The 11,861-nt window shown below is 31.2% G+C and overlaps 2 protein-coding genes across 2 annotated transcripts; one reads left to right on the forward strand and one right to left on the reverse strand.

The window, feature by feature from the left end:
* Positions 1 to 361: 361 nt before the first annotated feature.
* On the reverse strand, positions 362 to 3,833 carry LOC130803614 (uncharacterized). Its single transcript, XM_057667800.1, has 3 exons — positions 3,676 to 3,833; positions 3,374 to 3,462; positions 362 to 771 (listed from the first exon to the last, which is right to left on the reverse strand). Exons 1-3 carry the CDS (start codon positions 3,706 to 3,708, stop codon positions 624 to 626), a joined length of 270 nt encoding a protein of 89 aa, XP_057523783.1. The 5' UTR covers positions 3,709 to 3,833; the 3' UTR covers positions 362 to 623.
* A 3,351-nt stretch (positions 3,834 to 7,184) lies between these two features.
* On the forward strand, positions 7,185 to 11,841 carry LOC130803616 (uncharacterized). The gene is made up of 5 exons (XM_057667802.1): positions 7,185 to 7,689; positions 9,101 to 9,365; positions 10,624 to 10,722; positions 10,811 to 11,025; positions 11,456 to 11,841. Exons 1-5 carry the CDS (start codon positions 7,256 to 7,258, stop codon positions 11,529 to 11,531), a joined length of 1,089 nt encoding a protein of 362 aa, XP_057523785.1. The 5' UTR covers positions 7,185 to 7,255; the 3' UTR covers positions 11,532 to 11,841.
* The last annotated feature ends 20 nt before the right edge of the window (positions 11,842 to 11,861 follow it).

An 11,861-nucleotide genomic window follows, 5' to 3' on the forward strand; every position in this document is an offset into this window, starting at 1 on the left:
CACACAATTTCATTAGATTGCGTTTGAAAACAAACATTTCATTTCAAATTGTAGATTTCGATTATAAAATTATAAATGAAGAATTTAAGAATGACAATGTTTGAGAATTCAATTGGTGTCTTGGTCGATTTAACTCAAATTCAAATTTGAAATTTTTTCACTTGCCAAATATTTAATTTGAATCAAATCTATGTTTTCAAATACAATCACCATTCCCAAACATAGCATTATCCAATCATTTGCCTTTAATCTACCGAGCCTTTCAACTTTCATGCTTAAAAGTATAGCATTGTCGTGTCGCAACTCCAAATCTAGACATCCCTAGAAGTTGAATCAATGGGAAGTTGGGAACATAGAAAAATAATCACAACTTACAAGGGATTATTCAACAAGCAATAAGGTTTTGGAGGTTTCAAATTTACAGTCTCCCTTAACGGGTTAAACAAGTTTTTCAATAACTCAATGAGTTCAAAAATATAGAGATGGACCAAGTAACATCAATGCTATTCCGGTATATAAGCATTTATATCACATTACTAACAGCATTTCTGAATGCAACAATGAAGCAAATTGCAGCAAAGAACTAACATAGCTCAAGAGTTAACGCAAACGGTTTGGAGACTTCACTGAGGATCACTGAAGAATCTGTTGAGAGATGGCATGATTTCAGGGCTTTTGGAGCGCACGAATTTTCTAAGTGAATGCTCTGCGTATTTCTCTCCCTCAGCAAAGTTCTCCAATATTCCAGCAGCTCGGCTTTCCTTATTCACCCTGGATATTTCAAGGAAAGTTTTGCAGCATTAATCAACAAGTTTTTATGAACCGCTAACAATTATCAAATGGGCTAGGCAAGCAACCAGCAGGCAAGAAGTTTTTCTCAAGAAAAAACAGAAGCCGGACGACTACTTGAAAAGGCATGACGAGTGACATCAGATAATTTTTTTTTTACAAATAGGACGATTGAATAAAACTTGCTTCATACAGGTTATACAGAACAAGAACTTTAGCAGAAAAATTAGCTTATACAACTAACCTCAAAAAACATCAAACTTCCATCACTTTTGTCAAAGATTACAATTAGCTCACAATTAGCTCATCATAGAGTTTGGTCAATGATGGCTGCATCAACAGAATGTAATATTCCTTAACATGTCAAAAAATTCAACTCATTAACAAATCTGGTAAATCTCAAGTCAATCAGTCAGTGATTGTGTTTATACCAGATGCTCAATTGCATGTTGATAAATGGAAGCTGAAGCAAAGCTTTACTTTCCATCACTCAAGACAGTCATTATTCATAGTTTTTTCAAGGATAGAGAGAGAAATAAAGGAAGCAGAAGGAACGATGTCTTTAGTATAGAACTCAATTTGAACTCATTAGAGTATTTATTTGCTTCATTGAAAGTTTCAGCAATAACCAAACCATGTTCTCATCCATTAAAGTCCCAAATACAGGTTTATCAAACAATATCACTATCTTTATACTTCAAAGCTTAGGAGCAAGAAATGACTTCAATTACTTTGATCCCAGATCAGCACATGACGGGCTGAACTCTACAGCATCAAAGGGTCGGATTTATTTGATATGAATTTCAAAGGCAGATTATTGTGATGCAATCAGCTAAGGGCCGAATCAACAACATGCAACTTTATACTTCTATAAAGAGTATCGCTTTTAAATCAAGGTAATGGAACTAGGGGAAAGAATTACTTGTATGAACTGAACATACAAAAGCTCAACAGCTTCCATCAACTACAATTACCTACAAGCCCAAACTACAGGTTTCTTCTCCTCACCCTTTTACTGTTGCTGATTAATGTTTCAGATCAAGATTAGTAAACTTCACAACCAATATCTAAAAAGTTCTAGATAAGTACAAAGTTGTTCAATCATCTAATTTCAATGTGAACTAAGTTTAAATACGAAACAAAGAGAACACCCTGTCTCTCAGCATCATCATTAGGGAGATTGGCAATAGTTACTACAGCTTCACTTAATTCCATTAATGTTGACATTTTAAACAAAACTGCACTATCAGTAATTAACAAAAACCTAATAACTATACCTCTTTCTAGTACTCAGTCAGGGATCAAAACATACATACACAACATATTAGTCATCCATGATTCAAAACTAAATAAAGCAATGCTAGTGCGGTTCTAACTTGAACAATAAAATTGACAAACATATAATATAAAACCCTTCCTACTTTCAATCAATACAAAATCTCAAACTCTAGGGTTCGGTTACTTTATGACTATATCGGGTTTACTATCATAAAGGCCAAAGTTATCATTGTGAAACAAGCCGGTAATAAGGGTAAACAGTCAAGCAATCTAAGGCTCGTCCCAGCTAGGTCATGCCCGTATCATTTTATTTAAAACCCCTATCATAGAGGAATGGTAGCTGAGTTATTTTACTTTTAGGTCATGCTTGTATTGAGAGTAAATATTTATGGGGGAAATAAAGGTAAAACTAAGAAAGTAAGGTTATTAAAGTAGAAATTAGAAGAATATCGTTCTTATAAAATGTAAGAAATACTTGTAAAGAAAAAACAAAAGAACTAGTCCATATTACGGGGGTAAATATTTATCCTTGCGGGATGGAGGGAAAATAGTTCTCTCCTCCTCCCAAAATAAGGTTGATCATTTTTCTTTTCTTTCAATCTTTCTCATATCATTATATTATTTATCCTTCATCATCCTTTCAAATTCACATCTAATTAGCTACATTTGTATAATTTGACTTTTTTTTTCTTGAATATTCACCTTCAATACAAATATGCCCCTAAAGGTGAACATTCAGACCAATCATATCAGTATCATGGATTTTCCACTCACTAAACTAATCAACTCGCTATCCCATCTTATAACAAATTTAGGGAGGTACTTAAAATCCTAAAAAATGTCTCCTAACAACCAGTGATGGTTAAAGTCCTATATAATTACTGTTCTTTTTTTGAATGGACTATGATTACTCATCTTAAAAACTTACTTGGAGCAGAACTGAAATGCATAATCAACCTCAAAACAAATTTCTCCTCACAACCGATGAAGAACTTAATGTCCTATAATTACATTTCTTTTTTTTAACGAACTATGATTAGTGATCTTAAAATCTTACTTGGAGCAAAACTGAAATCGTCATCAATAAATCCACAAGATTACCAATCAATGGTAAAAATAAAAAACGATCTAGAAAAACCTGAAGATAATTCATTCATAACAAGCCATAACACATGATTTACATATACTAATCAAAGCAAAAAAAAACATCATACTAATCGATCATAACCGCATGAAATCCATAGTGTATAAATAAATAAGATAAATTTAAAAATTGGAAAAAAAAAAAAAGAGGAAAAAGATATACCTGACTTCAGGATTGATGCAAATATTGCGGATGAGTTGAAATCCACAAATTCCAACAGCTGCACCAACTGCCACAAAAAGAGGGTAAACCTGCCGATAGTTTTACACGTTACTTCATCAAATTATAACCATCAGCAATTTCAGTATTTAATACGATCTAATTATAAATAAAAGCATCATGTCTAGTTCAGATTATGTAACCCTAGATCTAAGTATAGTTAATCGCAAAAAAAAGTAGGATGAAGAACAAAATTTAGAAAGAGAAAGATAGAAGCAGATTGATTGATTGAAGATAGAGAATACCTCGGGTCGAACCCATCGGAAGCCACCAGCCATGGTTGAAACTTGGAAGGGGTGAGAGAAACAGAGGAGTCAACAAGCAGGCAGGACGTTTATCTGGGTTGAAGCAAATAATGAGAGAGAAAGTAACGAGTAACGAGTAACAAGTAACAACCTAGGGTAGTTTTATATACAAGTATTGGGTGCTTTTAAAAGGGAATTTCCTTCGAATATTCTTCACGATAAATTTTTTTTTTTTTTTTTTAAAGTTTTGGACTTAGAAGGTGTTCTCTTCAACTTATTTTTTTGACTTATTACTTATTCTTATTGGAATCATATCATATCAGATCAGATCAGAACTATTCAGATCAGATCAGATCAGATCAGATCAGAACAGATCAGACCAGACTAGATCAGAACAGATCAGATTAGATCAGACCAGACCAGACCAGATCAGACCAGACCAGACCAGATCAGATCAGATCAAACCATACCATTATTATTATTATTATTGTTATTATTATTATTATTATTATTATTATTATTATTATTATTATTATTATTAATATTATAGAATTCAACTAAATATAGTCAACGATATTTGGGGCATCAATTCAAAGAGAAGCAGAAACATCGTAGTTTTTGATGTTTAATTTTTATAATATAATGTATATTATTATTAGATGGAGAAACTATGTAGTATGTAATAATAATGATAATGATAATGATAATGATAATGATAATGATAATAATAATAATAATAATAATAATAATAATAATAATAATAATAATAATAATAATAATAATAATAATAACAATAGTAATAATAGTAATAATAATAATAATAATAATAATAATAATAATAATAAAATAATAATAATAATAATAAGAAGAAAAATTTAAAAAATAAATAATAATAATAATAATAATAATAATAATAATAATAATAATAATAATAATACCTTAACTACTATTATTAATAACAAACTCAATGAAACCAAATCAAATCAGATCAGACCAGATCAGATCAGACCAGACCAAATCAGATCAGACCAGACCAGACCAGATCAGATCAGAAAGATTCAGATCAAATCAGACTGAATCAGACCAGATCAGACTAGATCAGATCAGATCAGATCAGACCTTAGTAAATTAAGATCAGATCCAATAAGATCAGATGAAGAGAACATGTTCTTAGTCTATAATATTATACTTGATCCCTTTTTATAATATTTGCTACTAATAGTGATTTTTCCACATAATATGTCACACTTAGTAGTAAGTATTATGAAACAGAGGAAGTAGTGTGCAATAAGTGTATTAGTTATTTCAAAATTCACTGAAAATTCATTTCTAAAAAATAAATTGTTAAAAATTTGTTATTGTTAGTTTGATGCGCACTAAAATAGATTAAATCAGATCTACAGGAGACTTAACTTATGTTGGGAAAGCATAGGTTTGGATACATTAGTTATTTTGATTAACCAACTTATTCAAAGGCAAACACTCCCCGGTATATTCAAAACACAAATACTCGCCATCAGTTACATACAAAGGTATTAATTTTGACATTAAAGTGATCAATTTTAACTTAAAGCAAACTTTAAATTAATCAATAAAAATAAAAAAAATTCAATTTTGACCCTAAAATGATCAAGTTTGACATTAAAGTGATCACTTTATACTCACAAGTTTATGATCTTAAAAAATCAGTTATTTTAAAGTCCTTAATATCAACGTTTAAGTGATTAATTCCGACCTTAGAGTAATTAGTTATATATAAAGTGATCAATTAAGTGATTAACTTTTAAAAGAAATCAATAAAAAAATTTAATTTTGATTTAAAAGTAATTAATTTTGACATTAAAGTGATCAATTTATATTTACAAGTTTATAACCTTCAATGAACAAATTATTTTAAGTCTTCAATTTCGACGTTAAAGTGATTAATTTAGACTTTAAGGTGATCGATTATACTAAAGTGTTTAATTAAATGACCAACTATAACTTATTAAGTAAATCAATTTTGATATGTATCAATTATAATCTAAAATAGACCAATTACTGACCGCCTATTATAAAAAATTACTATTGAGCCGGTTGGGATATTAGTCTCAATACAAGACGTTCGCTCCAAGGACTTGTAAAATAACATACAAATGGAACATTGATACTAATAATTTAACATTTTCGCTCATCTGCTATAAATAATTCCAACTTCGAATTATTTTTCAATAATCAACTCTTACCCTTGGTATGCTGTCAGCACATACTAATAAGATATGCTAATAGCAAACTAAGGGCAAATGTTGAATTATTATAAAATAAATATTATGGTGATAGCAAACTAAAGATAAAGATTGAATTATTAAAAATTATCCAAATATAAAATTATTCACAACGAATGAATGAAAGATTAAATTATTAATATCAATTTATCCAATAATGATTATTTAGTCATGATTTCAATTTTATTTTAAAATAAATTAGCTAGTCATCATGTTTGCCAAATAGCCGATGTAAAGTGGATTATTGGCCGAGTCCTAAGTTTTTTAAGGCTCAAAAATACATTTGTGTATAATTTACATTTTTTGATATGTACTATAAGTTATTAAGATGTTTTTATAAAATAGTTTAAATATTAATAATATTAATAAAAATAAAATAAAATAATTTGTGTATTACTTATTAGCTCTTTGAGAATTATCTTTCACTTTAGGGCTTATTTATAATTATTACTAATCTATAATCTATAAAATATACTAAAACAAAATACAGCTGACATAAGCAACTTAAAAAATTAATGAGTTGTCATCTTCTCAAGAGATTTTTTTCTTTCCTTTAAATTAAGATGACGTCATTAAATTAGGATGATTATAGGAATATTAAATGCTAAGGATGATTATAAGATCATTTACTTGACCATCATTAAAAACTTTAATTGGGACTATTACATTATTAAAATTTGAAAAACAATATAGTAATAAATAGTGTTATGTAATAAAGATGCACAAATTATTATCTTTGATTTATAATTTACAAAGCAACATTGATCTATATTTATTCAAAAAAATGTTCATTTGTTTACAAATTAATTATATTATTTTTAAATATTCTTTAAAAAAAGTTTTACTAAAATGATTATAACTTCAATAATAATTATATTATAGATACAAGTTACAATGACCCACTGCTTTATCATTATGATAATGATAACTATAAAAAAAAATTAAAATTCTAATATTCATAAATATAATAAAACACATATTAAAAAGTAAATAAATTTAATATATATTATGCTGGAATTATTCAATTTATTCATCTTTTACATTAAAATGAAAGAAACCGTGGATCACTTGGATTATCTTGTTTTTTAATGAATCTAAATATCGCCGGTAAACTTCCAATAGAATATGGAGTAAAAGAAAACAAATCGCAAAAACACAGAGAGCCACATAAAATAACCCTGGAAAAAAAGCTTAAAATTTCCTTTTGATATTATCATTACTACATTATTTATTATTTATTATTTATTATTATTATTATAATACTAGAAAAGAAAAGACACACAAAAAAAAGACAGAAAGCTTCAATTATCGCTTCAATGGCTTCCACAACCACCGTAGCTGTAATCCTCTGTCCCAAACCTTCTTCCTTACTTCATCACAAACACCAAAATAATCTTCTTCCTTTTCTCTCTCTACAATCTTCTCGCTCTTTCCTGTCTCCAACCATAATCTCATCTCGCAAGAATCGAATCGTTGGATGTCTTGTTTCCGGCGTTGACGGCGGAGGACTTTCTGATACTCGGAAATCGGAATTTTCTAGAGAATTCGCCGTTATTGCTACTATGTTGAAGCGAATCGAACCTCTTGATACTTCCGATATTTCCAAAGGTGTTTCGGAAGCTGCGAAGGATTCTATGAAGCAAACTATTTCTACTATGCTTGGACTTCTTCCTTCCGATCAGTTTTCTGTTTCTGTTTGTGTTTCTAAGGTTCCGCTTCATCAACTTCTAGTATCTTCAATTATAACCGGGTAATTTTGTTTCTTGCTCAATATGATGGTTTTTGTTTTGCTTGTTCAGCTGTGGAAGTTCTGATAGTCTGTTGTTGAATTAGGACTTAGGATTGTAGTTTGCAATGATATGTTTGAGTTTGGTGAATTCTTGATATTTTAGTTTTTTTTGGTAGGTTAGTAGAGATATGATATGAAGTTGGATTAATAGTGTTGTTGATGATGGAAACATAAATTAAGGAATAGTATCGGATTTTTTAGAATTCGGTGTTATTTGCTGTTTCTGCTAGGGTTTCTAAGGTTCCGCTTCATCAACTTCTAGTATTGCCATTATCACCGGGTAAAAATGTTTTGTCTTGCTTAATTAGATGGTTTATGTTTTGATTGTTAGATGTTGAATTTGGAGTGTTTGCAATGGATTATTTTTGTGTTCAGTGAATTTCGGATATTGGTGTGTTTTGTTCGGATAGGCAAGTAGAGATATTTGGATTAATAGTGTTGTTGATGGTAGAAATAAACGAATACTATCTGAATTTCTGATGTTGATAGGCCGTGCATTTTTATGGAGAAATATCATGTGAATTATGTTTGTCAAGTGGAAGCTTTTGTCAGGACCAGGCTATTTTGTAAACCAATTCCATATATTTTGCCATTCTCGAAATGTCAAATTCATGTGCAGTGTCCGAGCACCGTCACAGTTTTTTTGATGTGAATTAAAGGATTTGAGATATATTGGTGGCAATGATGAATTGGAGAAGGGACCTTACTTCTTGATTGCGATTAGGAATGCTGTTTTGAGGTTAATTCTCATTGTATTGTGATAGTGATCGTTTTTGTGATATTAGATGTTTTGTTTGAATGCGTTGTGATATGTGAGTTTGTTCGTTGTTGGATGATGGTTTATACTAGATTGGTTTTATAGCTCCCTTCGTTCTTGTCTGTCTGTAAGATCGATGAAGGATGTAACTAGCATCATATATATATAGATCTCGGCAAAAAAATGACTATCTGTTTGTGACTAGTGTAAATTGTAATGGTGATTTTGGGCAGAATAAGGCTTCTGTTCAGATGAAACAGAACTTATTATTATCTTGAATTCTCAACATTATTGGGTAATGATGTTTGGAACTTTTGAGGACTAGTTTTTAGTGGATTGTGTGAGGTAGTTCAATTTTGATTTTGTCTATTTCAGTTGCACATGCAACTGATAGATTGTTAAGTTGTACTCTTATGTGAATTTCGTCATCTTTGCAGTTCTTTTTTGCTGTTAGATTTTTTAACTTTTATATTGTTTGGGTGTTAAAAACCTATCGAATTTGGTAGGAAATGCATCTTTATAGGTACTTTACTTTTATATTTAATTATTTATTAGTTAAATAGCGAATGAATCAGCCACCTAATCAAACTCTCTTTTATGTTTTTGATCTGATAGGTATACACTTTGGAATGCAGAATACCGTATATCACTGGCGAGAAATTTTGAATTGTCTATTGATAAATTAGAATCATGCAATTTTGACGGCAATGAAGTGTGTGCTGTGGACTATGAGGGACGAGAATGTGAAGGTGCAGATGCTTGTATAAATTTAGCTATTGATAACCCTCAACAAATTACTTCCGAGAGCTTCGAGGGTTTACCTGTAGAAGCTCTGAGATATATCCAACGGTTGAAATCAGAGTTGAGCTCTGCAAAGAAGGTGAGTGTATGTGCTTGGTACATGTTAGTGATATTTATGTTACCTTATCTTGTTTCATGATTTATTCTGTGATTGGAAAATTATTGTTGATTACTTTCAATTGTATTCGAAGGGATAGGCTACTCAAGAGTGAAGAATTTAAGGTGGTTTCTTAGTGTACTTGAAGTTTACTTATGGCAGTTTTCTTTGCTGCTTGTGTTCTTCACTCTTGTGCTGGATTGATTTGAGCTAGCTTTCTATCAAAGATGTTTTTTTGATGGGAAGAATGATGCATCATTGGTACATTTGTTGGTGCCTTTTAAGACTAGAAATAATTTGTTCTTTTTCACAAATCTGGTATCATGTAGCAGATCTGATATCTAACCATATTTTTGCATCTCAATATTTTCGACCTTTTTACCTGCCCTTTCAATATGCAATAGAGGTGCTTGTTAGTAAGCTAGCGTTAGGACTCTTGTATGGTTGCACAATGGGAAGCTGTACTAGTCTTGAAGGAAGCAGAGGCGTATTCTGCTTATGCTGATCACCAATCTGGAATGTATGTTTCAAATGCAAGGTTATTCCTTCTTCATAGGAGGTTAATGAAAATCCCTAAGTTTTTGTTAATAGTTTGTAGTGTTTCTTGATGAGTTCTCCACAGTGATATTTTCTTGCACTTCTTACTTTGATACAACTAAGAAAATCATGTATTTCGGTTATTCTAGTCAGTCCATATAAGTAGGAGTATTTGAATAATTGAATCAAACTTGAGGTTTTCAAGTGCTCTTTCACTAACACGTTATGGATGTTAAAAGAAAGAAGCTGTTTTGTATGCGGCTGCTTAATAAATGCCTTTTCTTGGATTTGGAGCTTCTTGCAAGTGACTCCTATGGCTACGAATGGAGAGGAATTGGATATGATAGTTTGGGTGAGATCCAAAAGAAAGGAAGAAGGTGGACCCTAAAGAATATATGCAGTGTTTCAGATTTGCATCACGTAGATTACGACATTACTCATAGGGTTTGTTGAATCATTTATCTAAATTCTTATACAACACAACAGGGCCGAATGAAAGTATAATCATTGTTACCACTTACCTACGATCTCTAATGTTGATTTTTTTTGGGCTATGTAGTCGGCTGTGTCAAGGGTCTTGCTCATATACCCCCTTTAGTACAGTCTTGAGAAAAATATATCCGCCCCTTTTGGATGAGAGGGAGGTGGTCTCATTGCAACCATGTATGTGAATTCTGATAATAAATGTTTCTTTCCATTTCAGGAACTAGAAGTGCAGAAGCAGGATACCCTTCATATGGAATCAAATAGGGGTAACAATAATAATCTGTTGGAGTATCTTCGATCCTTAGAGTCATCTATGGTAAATTTTTGGCTTCATGGTAATTCGTTCTTTTTCGATCTTTAATCATCCTTTTGTTATTGATTGATGTCATGTTTGACACATACAGGTGTTGGAGCTCTCACAACCATCGTCAGTAGAAGTAAAAGAAGTAATTCATGAACTTGTTCAAAACACGATACAGAAATTCTTCAAACATGATTCCCCATCTGAACCTATAGAAAATACAACTATTGGGAGCATGAAGGATCGCCAAGTGGGTAACAGTGAAGCAAGTGAAACATTCATCACTTCCCGGGATCAACTTGCAAAACTTCTCTTTTGGTTCGTAATTTATTGCTTTCTGGCTGTCATCAAAGAATTATCTACTCTTTAAAATGTTTATTTAAGGAGCGCTCTGTTTGGCAGAAAACATTTTTCTTGAAAAACTGTTTTCCCAATTTTCTGTTTGGTTTTTTAAGGGAATTAAAACGGATCATTTGGGTGGAAAAAAGTTTTTCATCACTTAGAAAATGATTTCCTCCACAAACAGCAGGAAATTAATTTTCCTACGCTTTCATCCCTAACACCTCAAATTCTCTGTTCACCAAACTAAACAAAGAAATAAAATATTTTATTTGCATTTAGCATTGGAAAATAGTTCTCATGGAAAATGTTTTCCATGTTATATGTTTTCCGAGTACTTAACAGTCCTATTTTGATAACTTGGTACACATATTAATTAGCGCTAAACTGCCGTCTTCTTTGTTGGCAGGTGTATGCTCTTAGGTCATCACTTACGAGGTTTGGAAAACCGATTACATCTAAGCTGTGTTGTTGGATTGTTGTAAAGAGAACAAATATGGCCATGTATATTCCTCTTATCTCATCTCAGAGCTTGTATCTTGTATTCTTCCTGGAAAAACTGCAATACAACCAATATTTTTCGTCCAAAGATTCATTTATGATAAATGAGTATTACAAGATACCCTGTCCATTAACAAGCAATCACATCTGTGCCCCGTCCAATGTTTATGAACCAATGGCTTTGTTGTCGTGGGGTTTGTCTCCTCTCTCTCTCAAACAGATGAATCTTGTTCTGATTGTATTACTGAAATTTTGTCGATGTCAATGCTTTATTTTTCTTTGTTTTTGAGGAACAAGTTAATCTGAGTTGAACT

This window comes from Amaranthus tricolor, chromosome 17 (genome assembly GCF_026212465.1).
Source record: "Amaranthus tricolor cultivar Red isolate AtriRed21 chromosome 17, ASM2621246v1, whole genome shotgun sequence".
Taxonomy (NCBI): domain Eukaryota; kingdom Viridiplantae; phylum Streptophyta; class Magnoliopsida; order Caryophyllales; family Amaranthaceae; genus Amaranthus; species Amaranthus tricolor.

Excerpts from the sequence above, each read along its gene's own strand:
- LOC130803614 (XM_057667800.1), bottom strand. The coding sequence starts at position 3,708 with ATGGCTGGTGGCTTCCGATGGGTTCGACCCGAG. Across the intron at positions 3,463-3,675 it reads TCCGATGGGTTCGACCCGAG|GTTTACCCTCTTTTTGTGGC; the intron begins GTATTCTCTATC and ends AACTATCGGCAG. Across the intron at positions 772-3,373 it reads TGCATCAATCCTGAAGTCAG|GGTGAATAAGGAAAGCCGAG; the intron begins GTATATCTTTTT and ends TGAAATATCCAG.
- LOC130803616 (XM_057667802.1), top strand. The coding sequence starts at position 7,256 with ATGGCTTCCACAACCACCGTAGCTGTAATCCTCTGTCCCAAACCTTCT. Across the intron at positions 9,366-10,623 it reads AGTTGAGCTCTGCAAAGAAG|GAACTAGAAGTGCAGAAGCA; the intron begins GTGAGTGTATGT and ends TTTCCATTTCAG. Across the intron at positions 10,723-10,810 it reads GATCCTTAGAGTCATCTATG|GTGTTGGAGCTCTCACAACC; the intron begins GTAAATTTTTGG and ends TGACACATACAG.